Consider the following 27168-nt stretch of genomic DNA (forward strand, 5'->3'; position numbering starts at 1 on the left):
GGATCTGGTGACTGAATACAGTGAAAAAAAAGAAAAAAAGAAAAAGGAAAAATTGATTGAAAAATTGATTCTAAGAAATTATTAAAAAAAAAGAAAAAAAAACTTACTCCTGTGAATGTGACTTCACTCTACTGACTTCTGCAGCATAGCAACCCAAAATTTTTTTTTAACTGCCATCTACACTAAGGAACTGTCGAATCTATCATCAAAACTAAAATGCTCTAGTAAAATAATTTATTAGATTGCATAAATAAATATAACATAAATAACTTGAACCGCTTAGAAATGGTTCATCATGGGAATATTGCCAATGTTGGGAAAGTGACCAGACATTTGTTGCTGCATAAGCGGACCACCCATAGTCCCAACACTCCTTACAGGATTGAAAACCCCTTGCAGAGGCATGTTTGTGTGCGAAATCCCTGGTAGGTGAAGAGGATTATGAAGGGCTAATTGTTGGGAATTGATAAGGGGTGACATCCTAAGGCCCATTGGACTTTGTGTATTTAATGAATTCATAGCACTTTGCGCATTAACTGGATTAATGCCACTGTTAAACCTTAGCTGATTTAGCTGCCCAGCAAGTAGGGGATTAAAGCCTCCTTGACTGCCAAGTCTTTGAGCAACCATGGCTTCATTATTTAAAATTTGACTTCTTAGTCTTTGGTTAAGCAAAGCCTCATTGTTTAACATTTGACTCCTAATTCGTTCAGAATTTGCAGAATCTTGGTATCCTAGTTGATTTCTAAGTCGTTCAGCTGCCAGATACTCTCCAACTTGGTTTGCAAGTGTTTCTTCATTTCTTAGAAGAGTACCTATGTCAGTGAAGGGTGCCAGTTCACCTTGCCCTCTATTTCTGAGCAAAAAATTAAGCCTTGAATCTGCTGAAGATGCTGAACCGTAGTGATTAGGTAGCTGTATCCTACTCCCTTGTCCTAAAATGCCAATATTCTGATACTTTCCAACGGTTTCTTCTTTCTGAGCTTCTAGTTCAGCTAAGTCTCCTGGACTGATTTCTTGGTGGTTACCTTGAGCCTCTAGTTTAGCCAGGATCTGGAAAATAAAGGTTGTTATATTAAAATAAGTCTAAAAATATAAGAAGCCATTTTTCCTTATTTTGCTGCAGTAACCGGATTTCCCATCCCGTGTTGAAAAAAAATTTTAATGTTCGCTTCTGGCCAGAAAAATTGTGCTACATTTAAGTAACAACTTCCCATTTCTACACCGATGGAAATGTACTACTTATATTCTTTTCTGGTTATGTACAGAAAGGAGGCATTTTTTTCGGATTTTTTTCTAGGAGGTTTAAAGTAGATTTCTAGGAGGTTTCTAGGAGGTTAGTTCGCTTTCAGTCAGGTGTATCCGCGGGGATTCAATCTACGATGTACTTCATCATTTTAGCCTGACAATTTTACCTTCTTGTGCAAAAATTAGCTTCAATTAACACCGTTCTGTGCAAAAAATTCACAAAAATTTGTAAATTTTTTCGGAACGCGAAGTATGTAGAATATAATCAAATCTGTACTTATTATTTTCTTACTATTATCATCTACCAAATAAATTTCAAGAATCACCTAGTGTATTCCCTAAGTTGAAGAGTCAAAAATAGTCAAGAATAGTCTAGGTCAAGAATAAATGGAATACTTTCTAAACTGAAATAGAACCTGGGGTAGGTGAGCGGAGAGGTTGGGGTGCTCAAATCATTTTATCACGAGAGCGGTTTCTACTTACATTCATACCAATCTTGATGAGTCAAAACAACAAAAACAATCATCATTTAGTGTGAGTCTACGAACCTGTCGAGGACGAGCAAATAACAGAACAAACGAACAGATTAAAGAGACGAATACCTAAGCATAGTGTGCTCAAGGAAGAAACCCTAAAATACCAAGATAATGACAGTTTCCCATAACTAACTTTATTTTTTATGCATTTGGCCTTTTATCACCACTCCATGAAACACGAACCCTCTAAAATGAATCCCAATAATTGATAGTAGTTAAACAATCTATGTCTAGTAGTAGCATCGTGAAACAACTTGATACAACTCTATTTTGTCATGTAGCCTAAATTGTAATAAAAACGGAAGATTTGCTAAATTTAGTGAAACAACTGTGAAGATTTGATTCCAAAATTTCAATTTTTTACCATAAAAGGAGTATAGGAACATTATTTGAGGGTTTTTCAGAGTATTTAATTCATAATGATACTCTTTTTCGTATTTAAAGAGGATATAAGGTGGAGGTGGAGGAGTAAGTATGGTCATAGTATTTGGTATATTTGAATATGAACAATTTTAGCAAAAAGTTTCACCCTTCTAAATTAAATTAACAAAAATCACTATTTTCTGCTTCATGCTGAATATTACTATGAATTAGAATTGGGAAGTAAAGTTTTTGGAAAATTTTACTGGAGTCTATTTTACGCAAAGTAAATTGTCATTGAATGGCAGACACATACAAAGTTCTTATAGTTTCTGAAGACACTCTCAGAAGGGGGAGGGCTAGCGGAAAAATATTCGCTAGGAGTCCCAAACTCGTCCAGGGTGAACTATACAAAATTTATCGGTAATAGCATGATGTACCCCCTGCAGCTCAAGTTGTTAATGTATTGTAAACCGGTTTCTTTCGCTAATTTATTTAAACTTAGCGTGAGAAAAGACAAGGAGAAGTGACAGAATAGATGGGAAATATATAATTTGGGCTATTTATTTGCACATTAGGGATATGGGAGTAAAGTACTTGGACAGTGTGAAGTCAGAAAATAATTCTTACTTTATAATACCAGAATAATTGTAGCCTACATATTTTTTATGCACAAACGCTGTACTAACGGCTGCGTTTCTGTTTAGACAGGAGTAAGATACTAGACCATTAAACTTGACTAGAAAATTGACCCAAAAATAGATTAGTTTTGTTCCTGGAATATCTTGGATGATTCTCCTATTTTCACCATCTATCGAAATCAAACATTTAAAAATAAAATATTACAAATAACAGCAAATAATGAGAAGAAATACTATAATTTTATAATACAATAATAATATAATATAATAATTTTATAATAATATATTTTTTAATAGCTTTTTAATACTATAATTATATAATACTATATAATTTTATGGTGGCTACTTTTTCATACTAGAAAGATGTCCTAACATTAGGAAATTCGCTCAACATGAATTGAGACAGCCAGCCAACATAAAAATTAAGCTCTATACTCATATTTACGGATTTATCTAGGGAGGCTATGGGCTAGAAAGTGCTAATTAACCCTTGTCCCCTGACTATTCCCATGGAAGTAGGCTCAAGGGATTTTCATAAGAGTAGGAATAAAGAGTAAAAAAACGGTATCTATTGCCCATCAATTTGAGGAAGAAATAACGTTGAAGGACAAAAACAAATACTCCTGGAGAACTTAAATGAGTACATTATTTTTGTTAGGTAAGAATGATTTCTCTATAAAAGTCTGTTTGAGTATAAAATTTTTCTTTGGCATAGTCTTATTTGAAATTCAATAATAATTCCTTTATTTTCTACTTTTTCTTAAGGTTACCGCAATTTTGATAATAAATTAAAAAGTTTGTTGCTTGGTTTCAGATTCATCCCTCTCCGAATAAATATTTGAAGGGGAATATTTTTTAGGGATAATGATCATTCTCGAAGCATAATTTTATTAACACTAAAATTGAATGTAAGAAAACAGCTTCAGTGATAATAAATTTTTTTTCACGAAAAATTCTTTTTCCGTAGGAGAACGTTCTTTTCCTTATTAGAATTTTTCTTGATTTTTTTTTATTATCTTTATAGTTATAAAATTTATTGTTCTTTATAGGTGCCTTTTTTAACCAAATTTCAGTTGTTTTTAGCTTGTTTCTTCAGAATTTAGTTATCTCTTATAATTTTCTTATTAAAAAAATTATTTATCAGATAATTTCATTTATAATTAACTAATTGGAGCGCATTGAAAACAACTAGTAACTTTTAAATATCGATTGCCATAGAAACAAATTTCCATGACAGTACCCTTCCTGCTTTTGTTCACATCGGGAAATAGGCTTATCATATCTTCATTTTGGTGTTTATAGATTTATTTGTATCGAAAGATAATATGTAAAAAAAATAGTGAATAGTGGAATCGATATCAAAGATAAATTTAGAACCTGTCACATGTCAGAGAACGACTTAGTAATAGGTTAGTATAATAGTAAACTAGGTAGGTATTTTTTTTTTTTACAGTGACACAAATATGTTTTGAAAAATATGACTCCCCCCCCCCCCAGTCAAAATGAGCTCTGGAAAAGTGATCAATCTGAGCAATGCAAAAACATGGTTGAATTGACGTATGCCAAATAGTAGCTCCAAAAATTGAATATTAACACTGGAAACGTTGAACTAAATTATAACCTTCACATACTGCTCTATTGAGGACTACACATTCAAGCACACCTAATCCCTACTTGGATGGAGGAGGAGAACACGTAGCTGTGTTGGGCTCCAGCCGCATAGTTCAATAGTAACGTTAAATACAATAAACCAAAACCGTTTTATCACATTCTTAGTTTTAGTTAAGTTTGAGATCTAAGTTTTAGAAAAATTGTTCGGCAACCTCTTTAAAATTTTCGCAGTTGGCCTACATATAGGTCATTTTTGAAAGTGTACAGTATGACAGATTTACGATATTGTCGAACAAGCCAGATTTAGTTCATTTCTTACTAAATACTAGCTGGGAAGATGGTATAATTGCTGAGACAATATTCGTAGTCCCAGATCACAGTTTTGCAAGTGACTAAACAAAACACTTAAAGATTATTTCATATAAGCTTCCTTTTTTTAACGGGGGAGGAGGGGGGCTGACTATAAAAACAATCTTGCTGTTGTCACCTGTTCAGGATTACGTCTTAATAAACGTTATTTTCCTACTGGGATGGAGGAAAAGATCCCGCAGCTGTGTTGAGACCTTAGTAGTCAAAGAGAAGCTGGTTCTAGCCTACTATTTATCGAGTAAAGGAAAAATATATGAAAAGAAAATGCTGGCCCCTAGGCTTTTTTTCCTGTAAGTCACACATAATAGAAAAGCGCACACGGTTTGAATATTTTAATTCAAGATATATATTTGCTATCTAATTTAAAAAATATTTTCATCGAGTTGAAATTAAGGAGAAAATTACGAAGTCTATTTTTATTTTCGCTGGTAATTCTTACAGGTCATAACATGCACGGTCTAGTCTTTATCAGTTTTATTTCTTTTCTAAGTACTTTCCGAAACAATAAAAAGGAGAAAAGTTGTTTTGTAAGCGGTATAGTTCAATAATAACGTTAAATGCAAGAAACCAAAACCGTTTTATTGGTTACAATAGAACGTTTGTAAGATTTTTTTTTTTAATTGTAAGACCTAAACAGAAAACATTCAAATTAGCAATTATTTGAACGGATAAACCAACCACTAAGAAAGAATTTATTAATTTGATGTTTAAATCTCGTAAATAAACATCAATAAGTTTTGTAATTAATGGACTGTAAATGTAGGTAGTAATATTTGAATGAATAAGCAATTTATTATTTAAAAATAAAAATGTCACATTAAGTAAATTACTTGAAAGTATTCAATTGACTTTGGGCATATTCAATTAACCCTGAGCACATTCAATTGACTTTGAGCATATTCAATTAACCTTGAGCATATTCAATTGACTTTGAGCATACTAAACTCCATCCGATGAGACAATTCTTCTTCACTCTTGTCTTCAGATGACATACTATATTTAAATAGATGGTGTTAACATCGGATACTGTCTTTATCCTGTTCCCCTAAATTACTCAAGTAGATAAGGTGTAATTATTAACATAATAATAACAACGAAACAAATAAATTGGTACTAACATAATAACAAAATAAATCAAACAAAAGTATAAGTAATTCTAAATGTTCCATGGAATACTGTAAATTCCGTTCAGTTATTAAATTCGTAATAAAAATATTCCTATTAATTTTGATGCTTACAATTGGCGTATTTTTAAAAAAAAAGTCGTTGAAATTAAAAAAAAAAAATATTTCCAGCAAAATATAAAATATTAATAAAAATAAGTAAAATAATAAATAATAATTAAAAATATAATAAATATAATGATTGAAATTCAGAAATAAATAACCATTAAAAAAATAAAATAGATAAAAACGATAAAATATGCACAAATATAAAAATATTACGAAAAAAAAAAATCAGAATAGCTCTAAAGCTCTAAATGGACTCGTAAAATATTTTTCTCTCCTTTTTATATTGAAACGTGAACACTTATTATATATGCTTCTGCATTTCTATATAATCTTTATATATAATTTTATCATGTATAATCTACTTATATGTTTGTAAAGAAAGAAATTTACTTCACCGTCATAATGGGATATGAAATAAAATGCATTGATTGTTGCACTATATGGTCGTTTTATCTCTTTTACAGTTTTTTTAAAGGCATTCTATTTACAGGCATTATAGTCTTTTTACCTCTGCATTTCAAAGATATCGAATCTTTCGGTTACTTTATTAACACCCTTTTAATTTAATTGAGCATAAAATCTTTTATTCTCTGGTTTGTTAATTAATTATATAATTAATTTAATAATTATATAATTTAATATTTTAATCGAGTTAACAACTTTTTTTTAATTAAAATTTTCTGAAGACGTATTTAGCTTACTTGCTTAGTCCCTGGACTGGTTTGTCTCCCTGACCCTGAACGACCGCTCTCAGAGTCTGACTTCGAATTATTTTTGACGGTTGGATTGGCATTTCTTAAAGTTGCTTCTGAAAATAATAATAAACAATCAATATTGAATATAAGTCTCTAATAGTATATTACCGCTGTCATGAAAGCCGCTGAATTTTGTTGCAAAAGACACTTCTTTCAAGAATACCATTTTTATCCTCATTAAACAGTCTAAAAATCGAGGTATCCCGCACCATTATCTAATTAAAGGTAGGATTCAATATGAGTATGGCGATGGTGATGTGGGAGACCTTAAAGCTAAAGGGTGATGGGTGCCTATAGCAGAAAATGATATTTGGATGAAAATAATATTTCGAGTTTTGCTTGTTTTTCGAGAATTGAGTCCTGAGTTTTTCAAGACATTTGTTTAGGTTGCTCAACCTGATACATAACATGATGCTTTGTTGAAAAAAAGCTTTCGAATTTTGTTTATTTAATGTGAACTGAGTTTTTCGAAATATTTGTTTGAGTAGCTCAATCTCTTGCAGAGCATGGAAACTTTGATGAAAAAAGGTTTCGATTTCAGCTTGTTTTTCGAGAATTAAATCTTGAGTTTCTCAAGACATTTACTTAGACAGCTCTATCTGCTGCAGAGCATGAACACTTTGACGGAATTTTTTTTTTGATTTCGGCTTGTTTTTCGAGAATCGAGTCTTGGCTTTTTAAAGACGTTTCTTTCAGCAGCTGAATCTGCTGCAGAATATGAAAACTTTGATGAGAAAGATTTTCGATGTCTGCTTGTTTTTCAAATATTGGGTCTTGATTTTTTTGGAGACATTTGTTTGTGTTGCTCAACTTGCTAAATAATATGATATTTTGATGAAGAAAGCTTTCCAGTTCAGCTTATTTTTCAAGAATGAGTCCTGAGTTTTTTCTAGACATTTGTTTGGGCAGCTGAATCAGCTAAAGAATATGAAAACTTTGATGAAAAAGGTCTTCAATGTCTGCTTGTTTTTTTTTGTTTTTTTTAATATTTGATCTCGATTTTTTCGAGACATTTGTTTGGGCTGCTCCACTTGCTACATAACATGATACTTTGATGAAAAAAAGCTTTCGGATTCAGCTTGTTTTTTGAGAATTGATTTTTTCGAGAAATTTGTTTGTGTAGCTCAATTTCCCAAAGAACATGAAAACTTTGATGAAAATATTTTTCGGTTCCTGATCGTTTTTCGAGATTAGAGCCTTGAATTTTTTGAGGTATTTGTTTGCGCAGCTCAATCTACTGCGGAATATGATACTTTGATGAAAAAAAGCTTTCGGATTCAGCTTGTTTTTGAGAATTGATTTTTTCGAGAAATTTGTTTGTGTAGCTCAATTTCCCAGAGAACATGAAAACTTTGATGAAAATATTTTTCGGTTCCTGATCGTTTTTCGAGATTAGAGCCTTGAATTTTTTGAGGTATTTGTTTGCGCAGCTCAATCTACTGCGGAATATGATACTTTGATGAAAAAAAGCTTTCGGATTCAGCTTGTTTTTTGAGAATTGATTTTTTCGAGACATTTGTTTGTGTAGCTCAATTTCCCAAAGAACATGAAAACTTTGATGAAAATATTTTTCGGTTCCTGATCGTTTTTCGAGATTAGAGCCTTGAATTTTTTGAGGTATTTGTTTGCGCAGCTCAATCTACTGCGGAATATGATACTTTGATGAAAAAAAAGTTTCCGATTTCTGCTTTGACTAAAATAAGTTCAAGTTTTAAAGTGTTTTTAAACTAATTGCTTTGTTTTCGCTTCCCCTTCCTACTAGCTGTTTTACACATTATTGCAGAGCCAACGGTCAAACTGTGAACTCCGTGACGTAAGAGAATAATGAAGAAAAAAACTTCGATTTCAAAGCAGCAGAAGCTTAAAAGGAAAGAAAGCGTAGAAAAAATCTGTAAATTTGTTCAAGAAACAAATTTATTAACGAGAGCATCAACAAAAATTTGCAATGCATGGGAATGTTTGGACAGAAGCAGAAGAAACAGACGCTTTGAACAGTAGGTGGAGGAACAACAAGCGAGCATGGCGCAGATATTTTAAAAGTTATGGTTTTCATTTGCTGAGCTCCAATGATGGAATTCTGATCCCATTTGCTGTGTTCTCATGAATCATAATTATACGTCAAGTTTTAATTCAATTCAAACCTTTAATTTAATTCAATTCAAGTTTTAATTCAAAATTTTTTTAATTCAAATACGAAATAATGAAAATAGTGTTTTTAAAAGGGAGAAGGGAATTCTTACTGAGTTTTCGCTTACGCTGTTCTAAAGGAAATGAATTAAGAGCTTAGCAGCGTAAGACTATGTGCGTAATAATTCTTACGTAATAACGTAAGACTGTGTGCGTAATAACGTAAGACTGTGCGCGTAATCATTATTACGTAATAACGTAAGACTGTGTGCGTAATAATTCTTACGTAATAACGTAAGACTGTGTGCGTAAAAATTATTACGTAATAACGTAAGACTATGTGCGTAATAATTCTTACGTAATAACGTAAGACTGTGTGCGTAATAACGTAAGACTGTGCGCGTAATCATTATTACGTAATAACGTAAGACTGTGTGCGTAATAATTCTTACGTAATAACGTAAGACTATGTGCGTAATAATTCTTACGTAATAACGTAAGACTGTGTGCGTAATAACGTAAGACTGTGCGCGTAATCATTATTACGTAATAACGTAAGACTGTGTGCGTAATAATTCTTACGTAATAACGTAAGACTGTGTGCGTAATAATTCTTACGTAATAACGTAAGACTGTGTGCGTAATAATTCTTATCTGTTGATCTAAAAGTCCCACTGCTGGCTTTTCGAGGATTGAGTGCTTAAATACTTTTGACAAAATCAAAGCTTTTTTACTCGAAAAGGTCAACTTTCCCCTTTTATTGGGAAATGGGAGGCCTTGAAACGTAACTTAAGATAAAATAGTGCGCAAGTATATTTTCCAAATTTTTGAAGTAATTTAAAAAATGCTTTGTAACACTGTCCCCGGAGGTACAATACAGCAAAAATTAACGATTAATTGCTATGAGAAGCCAAATAAGGCACTTAATGCATTACAAAAAGATTCACTTAACTATAAAACTATTAAATATTTCAACAATATAAATAAGTATATACAAATAAAAAATTAAAAAACTATCAAACTAATAACACAGACATATTTGAAGCCAGGGGGAGTATAGTTAGGTAATAATTAAGCGCTTTAGTTGTGTTAAACCCAAAGTTTAAATCTAAGGAAAGGGATGAATTAAAAAATAAATGCAAAAGAAAAAGCGAGTGAAATTAAACATATTGGAACTTCTAGAACAAATCTTATAAACCTTGTCATATAGGGCAACGTTATGAGCTTGATTACCCCCCTCTGATGAAGGTTGAAAGAGCAATTCGTTGTATCGCGATTCTTTTAAGGTGCTTGCACAACATATTTATTTGGCTTCGATAGTTTATAGATGTGTTTTAAATATGTTTAATGTTTTTAGAATGTGCAAAAAGCGCTAAAATTCAAAAAATGTTCAAACGTGTATTGAAAATTTGTTGAAACGTGTATTTGATGTGTCACAAAATGTATATAACGTCTTTTAACACTTTACATAAAATATCCTGATATCTTGAAAAAAAGCTAAAAGTTTTGCCCAGAGACCTCAAGTTCCTGCAAAATAATAATATGCTAAAAGCCCAGATCACATAAGATACTCTTAAATACTGAGTAGAGATCAGGGTAACCACCTGAGCATTTTTCGTGGTCATAGGATAATTTTCAAGAATTTTAGTAATAGGTTTTGTATGAAAAAAAACAATTTATTTATGTTTGGGTAAACCAAGCATCATAATTATAGAGGGATAGATCTATGGTAAAAAAAAAGGCTCATTTGAAGAAAGTAAAACCAGACCAACATTTATTTGTTATGTTTTTAAGCAATTTTTGTATTCATAACTTTATGATTTTACGATATTTTCATTTTCTCTATTCACTTCCTAATTTGTCATTTGTATATTCCTCAAGGGAAAGTAGTTGATAAGTAAAATCCAAATGAGAAAACTGACAAAATAGTTCTTAAAAGCCCCCACTGGATTGCTAGCCTACTTGTCTGTGCGCTTTTTATTATTCTTTTTTTTAAGATAGAGACACGGCCACTTATGCATTTTGCTATAAATAATCATAGTAGATCTGTATAAAAGAATGGAATGGATGTAATAGCTTTTTTTGGGACAATTTCTTTGAAACATCCGAGGACAAGCCTGGACAACATTCCATAACACCCAGGTTTCATTAGTATTCAGTTTTGTTTGGGTTACATATCGCCTATCCATCATATATAAGAGCTCTAACATTTCGACTTACACGAAAACAATGTTTTATCACTAGTTTGGCGTTAAGTTTTATCATATAACAAAACAATGAAAACCAACAACTAAATTAATCATGAGGCTGAAATAATCAATCTGTATTCTTCGAGTTTTTAAGGGTATTTAGATTGCCATCCGTATATCTGGTAAACAACTAAGGGGTCGCAATTTTCTTTTTTTTCTTTTGGCTAGTCTAACAGAAGTATATTTGTTAGAAAGATTTGAATTCTGGCTGCATGCAAACTATTAGAAATTTAATTACTTCTGGGATTTTTCTTTTCAGAAGGTAAGGGTCAAAACAGTAATAGCTATTTTAATTAAATCAACAGTAGGGTCAAAGTAAAACTCAACCCATAGAATAACTTTTACTAGCCTTTTTGCAAAGTATTTATTTAGCTGTTGAAACATGTACACTGAAATTTAGTTCCTAGAGGGAGGGGTGGGGGTCAAAGTACCAAAAAAACATTTTCTGAGTATTTTCATTGATTTTTTGTTGGTATACTCACTGAAAAACGTACTCTCTTCCCTACATTTCCATAAATTGATTACACTGCTTGCCCCAAACCAACGAGATAAAAAAAAACTTATTTTCCCAATTTAATCCTTAGAAAATGCATACAATCTTGAATAATCCATATTCTTTGTTGATTCTACTACACATTTTTGTGTATTTGATTCTACGTCACAATTCTACTACAGAGAAGGAAAACTGAAGCAAGGAGCCGCCACTGTCACATCATCTATATCTAATCTAATCTATCTATATCTATATATATAAAAATAAGTTGTCTGTGGATCTGTGGCTCGTGGATCAGAAAAAACCTAAAAAAGCTAAAAAAAAAGGTAAAAACCAATAAAAAAGAAAAAAAGGAAAAAAACTAAAAAAAATTTTCATCTAAAAAACTAAAAAAAACTAAAAAAGGTAAAAACTAAAAGAACTAAAAAAGAAAAAAAAACTAAAAAAAGGAAAAAAACTGAAAAATAAAGGAGAAAAAGAAAACGAAAAAAATATAAATAAAAATAAAAAAACTAAAAAGATAAAAACTTCAAAAAAAACTAAAAAGAAAAAAGAAAAAAACTAAAAAACCTAAAAAAAGGTCAAAACCAATAAAAAAAAACTAAAAGGGGAACACTGGGACACAAATGACGACCGGGATACTGGGAATATAAATGACGACCGGGACACAGGGAATGTTCAATTAGCAATCACCATCAACAAAGCTCAAGGGCAATCATTAGAATCATGAGGTATAGATCTGAATATGGATTGTTTTTCCCATGGACAATTATATGTTGCATGTTCAAGAGTCGGTAAACCTGACAATCTAAATAAATGACGACACTCAAAGAGAAAGCGACCGGGACAAAAGGAATGTTCGATTAGCAATCAACAAAGCACCGGGACACAGGGAGTATAAATGACGACGACCGGGACACAGGGACATAACTACAAAGGGGACGCCGGGGTGCACAGGGGGATATATAAATGACGATGGCGACTCAGGGAATGGTCGATTAGCAATCACCATCAACAAAGCTCAAGGGCAATCATTAGAATCATGAGGTATAGATCTGAATACGGATTGTTTTCCCATGGACCATTATATGTTGCATGTTCAAGAGTCGGTAAACCTGACAATCTATTTATATGCACAGACAATGGGACAGCAAAGAATGTTGTATATTCGCAAGTTTTACGTAGTTAAAAACATATATATATATATATATATATATATATATATATATATATATATATATATATATATATATATATATATATATATATATATATATATATATATATATATATATATCTATCTATATTCACAGGTGGGACATAGGGACACAACTACAATGGCGCGTAACTAATATGGCGCGTAACGACTTACGCGCGCGGGGGGGCTTGGGGGGGGGCGAAGCGCCCCCACCAACTAGGTGTTGGGGTGGCGCGGAGCGCCACCCCAACAGCTAGTATATAATAATAAGTTGTCTGTCTGTGTGTCTGTCTGTGGATCAGGTGACGTCATGTTTCTGTGTTGACTGACGTCATGAAGTTAGTTGTCGTCATTTTTGCTATGACGGTGACGTCATTAAAGATATTTAATCATGAAGTTAGTTGTCGTCATTTCGAAACCCTTTGGCAGCACATTAATATTGCTTGCGGGAGATATCAGGCAAACATTACCTATAATACCTAGATCAACTCCTGCAGACGAAATGAATGCTTGCCTGAAAAATTCTAATTTATGGGCACACGTAAAAATGTTAAAATTAACTACAAATATGCGTGTCCGATTGCAAAACAATGACTCTGGTCAAACATTTTCAGATCAATTGCTGGCAATTGGAAATGGAAAGCTCCCAGTAGACTCAATTTCAGGACGTATACAACTACCTGCTGATTTCTGTAATTTAGTGACGTCCAAAAATGAATTGATTGAAAAATTATTTCCGAATATTCTAAAAAATTATAAAAATAATAAATGGCTAAGTGAAAGAGCGATTCTCGCACCCAAAAGTATAGACGTCCACGAAATCAACAATATTGTTTTGACCAAGATTCGAGACCAGGCAGTCCTTTACAAGTCAGTCGACACAGTTTTGGAACCAAATGAAACGGTTAATTATCCATCTGAATTTTTAAATTCCATAGATCTTTCAGGGTTTCCACCACACGTGCTACAACTAAAAATAGGCGTACCAATAATACTTTTAAGAAACATCAACCCACCAAAGCTTTGCAATGGCACGCGACTTGCCGTAAAAAAAAAACAATGGAAAACCTAAAAGAGGCCACAATCTTGACAGGGCCTTTTGAGGGTGAGGCTGTTCTTATTCCTCGCATTCCCATGATTCCAACGGATCTGCCTTTTCAATTTAAAAGATTGCAATTCCCAATTCGATTAGCATTTGCAATCACCATTAACAAAGCTCAAGGTCAATCATTAGAAAAATGTGGTATAGATCTTAATACTGATTGTTTTTCCCATGGACAATTGTACGTTGCATGTTCGAGGGTCGGTAAACCTGACAATCTATTTATATGCAGCGACAATTGGACAGCGAAGAATGTTGTATATTCGCAAGTTTTACGCAGTTAATTTATATTGTATCTATCTATCTATCTATCTATATAAAAACGAGTTGTGTGTATGCATGTTTGTTTGTTTGTAAAAAGAGCGTTTGCATATGACGTCATTATTAGTACATACGGCTTTGTATATGCACAGACAATGGGAAAGCCAAGAATGTTGTATATTCGCAATTTTTACGTAGTTTGAAACACATATATAAATCTATCTATATTCACAGGTGGGACACAGGGACACAACTACAATGGCGCGTAACTAATATGGCGCGTAACGACTTACGCGCGCGGGGGGGCTTGGGGGGGCACGAAGCGCCCCACCAACTAGGTGTTGGGGTGGCGCGAAGCGCCACCCCAACAGCTAGTATTATATATATATACCTATATCTATATATCTAGATATCTATATATCTAGATATATAGATATCTATATATATATATATATATATATATATATATATATATATATATATACATATATATATATATATATATATATATATATATATATATATATATATATATATATATATATATATATATATATATATATATATATATATCTATATAATTATTCTATATAGATTATTCTTTATGGTTGATTGTGTGTGGCTATGCTGTTTGACCTATGTGATTGTATGGATGAGTAGGGTTAAGGCCTCATTCAAGTGTTGGTCTATATTAATCACTAATTTAGGAAAACAGTCTTCCTTTTCTCCTTCTGTCTCTTTTTTTTTTTTTTTTTTTTTTTTGTTTGTGTTTGTGCTGTAGCATTGGTGATTTCTCTTTTCATGATATATATATATATATATATATATATATATATATATATATATATATATATATATATATATATATATATATATCTAGATATATATCTATATCTAATCTATATTGTTCCTGAGTATTCTCTACTAGTCGCATCAACTCATGAAAATGTAGGGGGAGGGGGGAAAAGCCTTTTATGAAATCTAGGGCAAAGAAAATTCTTAGCATCAGAGTGCACAAATCGACCTGATTAAAGTGAAATACTGGTGAAATTCAATGTGAAAAAAATCTTACCCATTACTCGGCTTGCTGGCTCATTGCTGTATAACCTCTTCACAACTGAATTTAAATTGCTGTCTTCTGATGATCGGCGCTGAATCTTGGCAAACGAACATTTCGTAACGAAGAAGAGGAAGCAAAATGCAAACACTAATCCTATGAGTAGAAAAGTTACACCTAAATAAAGTGCTAAATTAACCTCGAATACAACACCTTATCTATAACTAATACTAAAATCAATGAAAGATTTCATCCACTCACCAGCACCTCTATCTAGGGAACCTCGCGAAATGCAAATACTGATTATGCCAAAAAGTAAAATATGGAAGGATAAAAATGAGCAAGCACCGCTTCATTCGCCGTTTCCCAGCATATGGGTTACAAAGGAAAATCACCACTAGATGGTGATCTTCACATTTTCGACCTATTAGAAAGAAATTATAGCGTTCCCTCAAGAACGACAAAATTACTTTTACTTACGGAGATCAGCACCGCCGGTAGGGACTGTAAAGTCTAATGCCGTATTCATTACCTTTACCTTTTCTTGGCGCTTTTTTTCTCAAAACCGGATGATTTTGCGTACTATTTCCTCCCGTCTTTTGTTGCAAGTTCATGCATCATAACTCCTCAACTTTTGAGTACCCCAATAACCTATTGGGTTATTACCTATATATAATACCCCATATTCCATAACTCCAAAGCAAAACTTTTTTCAACTGTTCCTTTAAAATAACGCACCTGACAGATAAAAGACTTCCTTATTTTTCCTTACACATTGCCCTACATTTTTGTTGGGTTTGCCGATGGCGTGTGAAGTAACAGAACGAAAATATGTGTCATGAAGTTCTACATTTTGTGGCATTAATTGTGGTGTGAGTGTTTTAACACCACCATAGTTTTCCGCCACCCAGGAAATTTTGTATCATCAAGAGGATTAGTTGGGCCAAAATAGACAGGTTTGGTTAGTCTATGTTTTTGTCTATATCTATTTCTATGTCTATGTCTCTTCTTATGTCTATATATATTCTGACCTACCTGAATTAAAAGGTGGTGGGAAATACAGTGTGGCGTAAAACCGCGGTGGCGTTAAAATACTCCTACGTTAATTGTGTGACCCATTTCACCTTAATAATAATAATAATAAAAGCGGCAAATGACAATCTTTTAGGCACAGGGTGAAGGATGTATTGATGGGCTTATTTAATGTTATTTAAAAGTCCTAAACCGTTTTCACATAATAAATTCTTTACATACTATGTTATTTTAAAAATCTTTAAGATTAAGACGAGATATACAATTAAAATTAATGTCATTTTTTACACCTTGAGAATCCCTTTCTAGAAAGTGTGAAATCGGCATGTTTTGTAGTTTTGTTCAACAAGAATGCATAAGCTAAATTGCTTCTACAGATTTATTCAGAAATCAAAATTTCAGTTGGGTCATAGTGATTTTTAATTAAATAGTGATTTAATTAAATAAATAATTAGTGTTTTTTACGCCTTGATAATCCCTTTCTTAAAGTGTGAAATCTGCCTATTTTGTAGTTTTGTTCAATATGAATGCATAAGCTAAATTGCTTCTACAGATTTATTCAGAAATTAAAATTTCAGTTGGGTCATAGTAATTTTCAATCAAATAGTGTTTTTATTTAAATTTAATTAAATTTTAAATTAATTAATTAAATAAAATTAAACTTTTAATTTAATTAAAAAATTAATTAGTGATTTCTTAGACAGTGTGAAATCGGCCTGTTTTGTAGTTTTGTTCAACGCGAATGCACAAACTAAATTGCTTCTACATGTTTGTTCAGAAATTAAAATTTCAGTTGGGTCATAGTGATTTTTAATTAAATTTTAAAAGCTTATAGAATAAACTTCTGACTCTGTTCTTAAATATATACTTGATTGTCTACAAAAAAGTATAACAGCACTAATAAAAGATGATTCAAACACCCTTCCCTAGAAAACGGTATAAACAATATCCTGTAGCATTCGAAAAAAAAAGATGCTATTCCAGAAAAACTTTTTATTTACAAACCTTGGCCCCAGGAAAAATGTTTTGAAACCCCAGCCCACTCGAGAAGCTTATCATAGGCGCCATATACAAAACAAATAGACAATTATTATCAATTACAAATCAGGAAAGCAATACAAAAAGAAAAAAAATGGACCTGAATTAGATTAAATTAGAATCTTTTTTTTTCAAATGAAAGTAGAGAGTAACATTAAATCTTAAAGCGAACAGAAATTTTTACATTTATGAAGAAGGTTATACCCTCCTTAACCCATCGCTAATTACGCTAAATTTCGGCTTCCTGACCCAATTCTCTAAGAGCGACTGCTCAAACACAAGGGCCATTTAGTTTGAACAAGTTGTGTTTCCATAGCACTATAAGACTTTAGTGTAAAGCGCAAGGTTTCGAGAAAGGGCAGCCAAAATACAAAATAATTTCTGCTCTTTTTAAGTTTCGAGAAAACAGAGAAATTTCACATTTCGTTGAGAGTACCTTTGGTGCTGTCATTCATGTTGAATTTCACTACATAATTTTTATCAAGGTTGGACTCTTTTTGGGAGTTTAATTTTGATTTGGTAAAATTTGCAGATTTATGTGTAGGCTACTAATCCATTTCAACGAGCAGCTTTTAAATTAGTACATCATACATGTTAAGAATCAGCATGAATAATAAATTTCCTTGTTGCATATATTGTAATCGAATTTGATTTTTAGAGTTTTGGTTTTTATGATAAGGGTCACTCTTTAATTACAGTTAGCTAGGGCAACTGTTTGACCCAGCACTGTCTTGAATGAGAAGAACGGTTACTACTCTCTCCTTCAATTCCCGTTTTATATTCAAGTCTAATATTCGTAAAACAACGCTTCAAATATGGTATTCATTCTTGAAAAAGTGTATCCCTCTAAATGCTTATTAGGAGGGGGGTGTGTGGAATATGAGAATATTATTATAGGTTCATCGTTTCAGCGGTTTTCAATGCAAGTTCTGTAAACAGATCTTTTTTACAGGGTTGTTCCGATGGAACAACCCCGTTCCATCGGAACAGCCCTATAAAGAGGAGAAAGGGGGAGAAAGAAGGAAGGAGAGAAAGAGAGGAAAGGAATCCCTCCAGGAAGCAAGAAGACCTTAAACAATGCGTATCAATAGGCAAATGGGTTATATTATCATTTACATCTCGGCGAAAAAAGCTCCTGGTAGCACTCTTCTACCCCTCCCCCTCAATAAATTTCCTGCAGGTACTCGTGACCCCTCCCCCGCTTTTCGACTTTTATGCCGATAGGCATGTGAATATCGTCTTTTATGTTACATAGAAAAATATTTTTACCCCTAACTAGAATTTTTAATTTCCGTTTAATTAGGCTATCTCTTGATTTTCTAACAAGATTGGTTCGAAACGACTACCTCTGGGATAAAAAAAAAAAAACAAACAAACCAACGACAAAAGATCTTTCGTCGAATATAAAGGAGCAGAATTCCGTTTTTTATAGATAGAAGCTCGAGACCCCTACAATAGAATTTCCTGAAATTGACACTATAATTCTCATCATGATCAATTGCCCACTCGGAGATATCACTCTTTTCTAAAATCAGTCAAACCTGATGAATTTTATATATTCGGAATCATCGTAAAAATTTGATATTTTTAGGTATATACTAGCTGTTGGGGTGGCGCTTCGCGCCACCCCAACACCTAGTTGGTGGGGGCGCTTCGCGCCCCCCCCCCACCCAAGCCCCCCCGCGCGCGTAAGTCGTTACGCGCCATAATAGTTACGCGCCATTGTAGTTGTGTCCCTATGTCCCACCTGTGAATATAGATATATATATATATATATATATATATATATATATATATATATATATATATATATATATATATATATATATATATATATATATATATATATATATATATATATATATATATATATATATGGTTTTAACTACGTAAAACTTGCGAATATACAACATTCTTTGCTGTCCCATTGTCTTTGCATATAAATAGATTGTCAGGTTTACCGACTCTTGAACATGCAACATATAATGGTCCATGGGAAAACAATCTGTATTCAGATCTATACCTCATGATTCTAATGATTGCCCTTGAGCTTTGTTGCTGGTGATTGCTAATCGACCATTCCCTGTCCCGGTCGTCATTTATATCCCCCTGTTTCCCCCGGTGTCCCCGTTGTAGTTGTGTCCCTGTGTCCCGGTCGTCATTTATATTCCCTGTGTCCCGGTCGTCATTTGTATCCCGGTGTCCCGGTCTGTATATACATTCGTTTTTTAGTTTTGTTTTTCTCCTTTATTTTTTTCCTTTTTTTTTCTTTTTTAGTTTATTTAGATTTTTAGATTTTTTAGTTTTTTTATTAGTTTTTAGTTTTTTTTTCTTTTTAGTTTTTTTGTAGTTTTTACCTTCTTTTTAGTTTTGTTAGTTTTTTTTTTTACTTATGTCCTGGTCGTCATTTATACTCCCTGTGTCCCGGTGCTTTGTTGATTGCTAATCGAACATTCCTTTTGTCCTTTTTTTCTTTTTAGTTTTTTATTGGTTTTTACCTTTATTTTAGCTTATTTTTCAGTTTTTTCCTTTTTTTTAGTTTTTTTTTATTTTTTATTTTTTTTAGTTTTTTACCTTTTTTTAGTTTTTTTAGTTTTTTAGCTTTTTTACTTTTTTTTAGTTTTTTTTGTAGTTTTTGCCTTTTTTTAAGTTTTGTTTTTCTCCTTTATTTTTTTCTTCTTTTTTTTCTTTTTTAGTTTATTTAGATTTTTAGATTTTTTAGTTCTTTTATTAGTTTTTAGTTTTTTTTTCTTTTTAGTTTTTTGTAGTTTTTACCTTCTTTTTAGTTTTTTTTTTTTACTTATGTCCTGGTCGTCATTTATACTCCCTGTCCCGGTGCTTTGTTGATTGCTAATCGAACATTCCTTTTGTCCTGGTCGCTTTCTCTTTGAGTGTCGTCATTTATTTTTTTCTTTTTTAGTTCTTTTAGTTTTTACCTTTTTTAGTTTTTTTTAGTTTTTTAGATGAAAATTTTTTTTAGTTTTTTCCTTTTTTTCTTTTTAGTTTTTTATTGGTTTTTACCTTTATTTTAGCTTATTTTTCAGTTTTTTCCTTTTTTTTAGTTTTTTTTTATTTTTTATTTTTTTTAGTTTTTTACCTTTTTTTAGTTTTTTTAGTTTTTTAGCTTTTTTACTTTTTTTATTAGTTTTTAGTTTTTTTTGTAGTTTTTGCCTTTTTTTAGTTTTTTCAGTTTTTTTTTTAGTTTTTTATTGGTTTTTACCTTTATTTTAGCTTATTTTTCAGTTTTTTCCTTTTTTTTAGTTTTTAGTTTTTTAGTTTTTTACCTTTTTTTAGTTTTTTTAGTTTTTTTATTTTTTTTATTAGTTTTTAGTTTTTTTTGTAGTTTTTGCCTTTTTTTAGTTTTTTTAGTTTTTTAGCTTTTTTATTAGTTTTTAGTTTTTTTTGTAGTTTTTGCCTTTTTTAGTTTTTTTAGGTTTTTAGCTTTTTTATTTTTTTTATTAGTTTTTATTTTTTTTGTAGTTTTTGCCTTTTTTTAGTTTTTTCAGTTTTGACGTCACCTGATCCAGTTTTTTCAGGTGACGTCACCTGATCCATCCACAGATCCACACACAGACAACTTATTTTTATATATATAGATTGTTATCAAAGCTCTTCTTAAGAGTTTCGATTACTATTAGTCCAGGTCACTCCTTACTTACCACGAACTGAGTGATCGTCCTGATCTGGCATTCTACTATTGCCAGCCAAAAAACACCATTAAATACTCAAGATTCAAACAATGAACCTTCTCAAGTAGAGAACAGATAAGCGCTAAGCTCAATTAATAACGAAACTAATTGACTTTTGTTAGTGAGTTAAAAATTAAACAAACATAAATTATTCCGTGTATGAGAGGGCTACCCCTTCATCAATCCTCGCTCTTTACGCCGAAGCATTGTGAAAAGATAGTTCTTTACGCTTGAGGAAGGGGCAGCCTCCCTCATCTACAGAATAATTACTGTTCATTTTAAGTTTTAATGCTAAGTTTTCCTTTCAGTTGAAAACGACTTGTTTTTTTATATATATTTAATTTCAGACCGTTTTCTAAATCATGTCAGGAAATCCCTTTCCTCCCAGTATAAACTTTTTCCTAAAAAACTTCCCATGAAAAATTCTCCCTGTGGAAACCCCCTCCCCGAAGGAAAATCCCCCCCAAAAAAGATTTTCCGTATATTTCCCAATAACAAACACTATATGTGATCAACAAGCAAATTGCATAGCTTACAGTCGTTTCCCAAATAGCTGTGGGCGATTCCCCAGAGGTATAATTATTGGACCTTTCAAATATTTTGAAACAAATGGCAATCTCGAAAATTTTATCACATGTCTTTAGGGAAAAAGTAGCATAGGAGGGGGGGGGGCTAGTTAATCTCTATTTTTTTTTGTTCACAGAAAAAAGGACACTATAACTATTAATTTCAGTTAAAATGAGCCTTCTCCCGATCTTGTACGGCTATTGGTTCGAAATGATCATCCCTGGGGAAAGAAAACACGCATCCGTGATCTTTCATATGAAAAAAAAAAATTCCGCATTTTTGTAGACAGGAACTTGAAACCTCTAAAGTAGGGTTCTTCGATACACTGAATTTGGTGGTGTGGTTTTCATTAAGATTCTTCGGCTTTTAGGGGGTGTCAGGAAAATTTTGTAGGACAAAAATCAGGAAAAGATTAAGGGGTGTTAGAAAATCAGGCAAATTTGATCAGGCTCACAACCTTTGATGGGTAACAGTAAACTTAATGAATCTTATCTATTCGGAATGAGCATAAATATCCAATTCTTTCGATGTATTCATTAGTATAAAAATTCCAATTTTTAGAGTTTCGGTTACCATAGGGTCGAGTAGCTCCTTATTTACAGTTCGTTACCACGAACTGTTTGATATTAAAGAGAATACACACGAGAATGACCATTTTCTAAAAATCAACTACAATCAGAAGCATCACGTATGGGGGGGGGAGGGACACCTCCTTCCCGACGTTTTAAGCCAATTACAGGATGAACAAGCATCACGTTGAGTTCTTGATTGCAAGGGCTAAGTTGATATCATGTACAGTAGTTGTCGGCAGGAGCGTCACGCATGGGGAGAGGGAGACTCCCCCTCCATTGTTTTCAACCATTTGTGAAAAAAAAAAATCTCGAGTCAGTAAAATAGTGGCACAAAGCATCACTTCTTTGCCGACTCTATTTGTTTTTAACTAGGGTGAATTAGCGTTTTTTAATTAGGGCATATGAGCTGATGGAAATATTTAACTTAAAATCAAAGAAGGGTTGTCGAATTTCAGAAATCGAAAATAGTTCCATGTGTGGAGCAATACATCACACGTGGCACTCTACGACCCCTCGTGTACGGATTCATTTAACGGGTCTTTGTTTGGAAGTTCTAATTGAGTTAGGTTGGCACATTAAATGTATAAGTGTATTTAATATTTGATTGTTAAATAAATCATAATTACTAGCGAAACTGTTCCTAAAATATTTTATTAGAACGGCAGGAAAAGGCCGTTAACCATGACTCCTACTTAATCAATAGAAGAACCTTTCCACCACTACGAAACGTGTTTTTACTTCTTTTGATTTTGTTCAGTAAGCATGTAGACCGACAGGCGCAATCTTTAAAAGTAATGAAGACTGATTTACATAGTAGAGTTCAATAAACTTTACAAAAACAGAACTGGCTGACGAGACCAGAATGTTGTTTTACAGTCTTAGCTTTGAAAATCAACAATCCTTTGGTTCTTTTACAAAAAATTTTGATTTTGTAAGCTTTCTGTAATTTCCAGACATGCTAATTTTTTGGGACTGGTAAACTAGCTAGGGGCACTATGATTATCAAGGCCGTATTCATGCTTTTTTTGGATAGGGGGGATTTTACACAAGGATTTTTTTCGGGAGGGGGGTACACAAAAAACTAAAAACGCATAAAAATTTGTTTATATCCATTTTCGTCCCGTTTTTACGAGTCGGACAAACATTTGGGGTGGAGGGTGAGGTGTTCACCCCCCCACGAAATTTCTTTTTTGTGTTAGTTAATTCCTTTTTAGTGTTAGTTAATATTAGCACTAATCGCTTTTTACAAACAGCTCTTTACGACGAACTGGTTGACGGCCCGCCCAAAAATATTGGGCCGCCGGAGTAAATCCTTGTGTATCTGACCGGTTTGTATAGAGGTTAAAACAAGGCAATGACTCTCGCAAATGATTGTATTTTCCCAGAAGGGGAGTTTTGAAAAAGGGTCTTTTGCCAAAAAAAAAACTAAAAGATGTTCATATTTTTATAAAAAACACCGGTACTTATGTCTTCTTGCCATCCCAATCAAGAAGTTAAATTAGGTTAATCCTAATGAAATATAACTTTCACATAACCTTTAGTTTTTGTAATAATATAATTTGGGCTATATTTTTGCACATTAGGGGATGGGGGGGGGGGGTTTGGTAAAGTATTTGGACAGCGTCCCAAGCCTAACCTAACACCCTCTAATATGCAAATATATAGCCCAAATTACACGAGTACAATACATTATATCATCCGTCACTCGTTTTTGTAACTATGAAACCGGTTTTCTGAGATGTAACCTAAGCGTAATTCTCAGATGAAGAACTTGAGTGGGGTGGCTATAAGACATAGGTATCGAAGCACTTTTACACCACTACATAGATGTATTTTTACTTCAACTAATTATGTTCAGTAAGCAAGTACACCGACTGGCTTAATTTTTAGAATAATAAAGTCTGGTTATACGACCGAGTTCAACAAACTTTACAAAAATAGAAATTGCTGGCACCAACACTTATACTAGTCAAACTAGCCTTTTACTCGCAATGCTTATGGTCAAGGATGAAATGCAAAACACCATAAGCTTTGGATTTAGTTAACTCGACCACGTGCTAAGAATTTTGCTTTACCACAAGAACAAAAGACTATAAAGCGCATGTAATCACTAGAGCGAAACAGAAAGGCTTAAAAGGATTTTTTTTTATATCGTCCTCCATTATCAATTTTTATGATTAACTCATCTTTTGGAACCCCTCTAGTTTCCTCTCCATACACTCTTATTTTTGGTGTTGCCACTGATTCTTTATCCTTGATATTTTTCCCCTTTCCTATTAACTTACTTTTAAGTTTACCAAGTGTTTCTTGTATCTTATGACTCATCTTTTGAAACCTCTCCAGTTATCTCCCCATACACTCATATTTTTGGTGTTGCCGCTGATTCTTTACCCTTGATATTTTTCCCTTTCCCATTAACTTATTTCTAAGTTTACTAAGTTTTTGTTGTATCTGTTTTTTTTTATTGATGTTAATTTGCAGACTTTTATTTTTGTCCCTCCGAATTTCGTTAACACCTTACGATTTATTGTATTATAAATGCTTTTTTTCTTCGTGACAAGAAACATAACTTGGGGTATTTGATATTGTAAAAGCCATTTCGAAAAAAAATCGGATAAAGTGATTCAAAAGCCGGAATGTGGTCAAATATGGCTCTGAAGCATGGGCGTTCCGAAAAGCAGATGAAAATTTACTAGATGTTTTCCAGAGAAATTGCCTTCGGATTGTTCTGGGTACCCGGCTGACTGACCGTATTTCAAACAGTAGGTTGTACGAAAAATGTGGTTCAATCCCCCTTTCTAGGGCTATAATGAAAGAAAGGTTGAGATGGCTAGGCCACGTTCTGCGGATGAAGGATGACAGATTGCCGAAGATTGTCCTTTTTGGCCAACCGTCTGGAGCTACACGAAAAGCAGGTCGTCCTCGTCTGTGCTGGGAGGACGTCATAAATAAAGATTTAAAGGAAATCGGAACTTCCTGGGAGGATTTAAAGAGGGAGGCCTTAAATAGATTAGGTTGGAGGAGGAACGTACTTAGCTGTGTTAGCCTCAGGCGGCTTGGTGCTGCAGTGAGTTATTAGTAGTAGTAGTAGTATCGTCCTTCCCCAAAATGATATAACTCATCATGTTAAAAGTAATACGGTTAATCCGGTTTTGTTTATCTTTTTTGGGGCTCAAGCAGCGGCGTCAAGTCATGAAAATATAGGGGGAGGGAATAAATGTGCTTTTCAAAATCTAAAAGGGAAGGGGGGTTAGTGCTTTACCCCATTGTTTTCAATGAACACACCCACAAAGGGTATTTTTCAGTACTTTCATTAAAAACTACCCAATCCCGTTCGTTTTCACACAACAAAAATAATTTTCAAAACTTGGCGCCGTCAAAGGACCTCCCCTCTCCCAATTGAAGTCCTGAAGATCATTAGAGGGTCTCACTTTTTTTATACAGTGCTTTATATCTTCTTATCTTAAATATTCAAACAGTTTGAACCTAACACTTTTGATACCAAAGTGTACTTGTACTCAGTTACGACCAGGGGTTCCCCACCAGACCAGTGGGCCCTGAGCTTTATCAAGTCACGCAAGATTATTTTATCTTCAATAAATCTAACAAGTCACGCGAGATACGTAAAAATCAAAGAAAAACATTCCCTATTGCGTAACAAACATCTGCATCTTCAAGAGTTTTAAAAAAAATTCCCGAACCGGGATTCGAAGGAGGTGGGCCCCTTCGAATGTTATTTTTCTTAGCTAAAGGCTATTAAAACACCTTTCCTGTACTGCATATTCATAATATTTAGAAAAAAACATATTTTCCAGGTTTTTTCCTTCAAAATTTACGTTGTGCAACATGTCATCTTTGTAATTACCGCAGTCAAGATGCAACCAAAGAGCAGTTTAATTTTCAATTTTCGGGTAAATATATTTTCTATCTGAAGGATGACCGATTGAGATAGGCCCATCCATTGAAATGACTGTTTCGTATAGCCATCTCAAGCAATACGAAAAATGTCGCTCTATCCCACTTTCTAGGGCTATAATGAGAGAAAGATTGAGATGGCTAGAACACGTTTTGTGGATGAAGAATGACAGATTACCAAAAAACGTCATTCTCGGCCATCCATCTAGGGCCAAACAAAAAGCAGTTGTCGTCCCTGAGTGGGAAGGGATGAGGCTGTAAAAAAGGATTTAAAGGAAATTGGACCTTCTTGGATGATGTAAAGAGGAAAGCTTTGAACAGAGTGGGGTGGAGGAGGAACGTGCGCAGCTGTATTGGCCTCAGGTGGCTTGGTGCTCTAGTGAGTTGATAGTAGTTATGGTAGCAGTATATTCTGTTCAGTATTGTGAACCCGTGATTAGTCTTTACGCCGTACTATTTATTTTATAACTATATACATTATGGTAGCATGAATTATTACAGATTGCAAAATATTGTGCTTTTTGGTCATCCATGCAAAACCAAATGAAAATCAAGTTGTCCCAATTAGTGTCGAAAGAAGTCAAAAGAGAGAACATAAAATCAACCCTACTTTTGACAAGGTCTGCAAAGTTTGCTTGTCAGAATGGCAGAGATTCGAAAGTCGAATGTCAATTTTTACAGTTTCTGTATCAATTCAAATAATTGTCAGAAGAACTTAAAAAGAACCCTTTTCAATCATTTTAAGAATTTTTTGTAAAATTTCCAAGTCCTGGTGTGACTAAACGCTGCCTCCACTGAGTGACAGGAGTTACAAAAAAGTCAACAACAGTTTGACGGTGGAACGGTCAGAGTGCCCGTTAAAACGCTTGAACTTGACTTATCAAACAGTTCGTGGTAACGAACTGTAGTAAGGAGCGACCCGGCTCAATAGTAACCAAAACTCAAAAAAATTGAATTTTGATATCAATAGCTACATCAAAAGAATCGCATTTTAATGCAAATTTTAAATATATAAGTTTCATCAAGTTTAGTCTTACCCATCAAAAGTTACGAGCCTGAGAAAATTTGCCTTATTTAAGAAAATAGGGAGAAACACCCCCTAAAAGTCGTAGGATC

General features: G+C 33.1%; 1 protein-coding gene across 1 annotated transcript in view; it reads right to left on the reverse strand.

Annotated features, from left to right (window-relative positions):
• Positions 1 to 220: 220 nt before the first annotated feature.
• Positions 221 to 27168, reverse strand: part of LOC136034411 (uncharacterized) — a 61467-nt gene continuing 34519 nt past the window's right edge. Inside the window, exons 2-4 of the mRNA XM_065715577.1 lie at positions 15255 to 15395; positions 6699 to 6805; positions 221 to 1053 (exon numbers count right to left, since the gene is read on the reverse strand). Of these exons, the coding sequence (XP_065571649.1) occupies positions 280 to 1053; positions 6699 to 6805; positions 15255 to 15258 (885 nt within the window). The 5' untranslated portion in view covers positions 15259 to 15395 and the 3' untranslated portion in view covers positions 221 to 279. The remainder of the gene's footprint in view (positions 1054 to 6698; positions 6806 to 15254; positions 15396 to 27168) is intronic.

The sequence above is a fragment of the Artemia franciscana genome, chromosome 13 (genome assembly GCF_032884065.1).
Source record: "Artemia franciscana chromosome 13, ASM3288406v1, whole genome shotgun sequence".
Classification (NCBI taxonomy): domain Eukaryota; kingdom Metazoa; phylum Arthropoda; class Branchiopoda; order Anostraca; family Artemiidae; genus Artemia; species Artemia franciscana.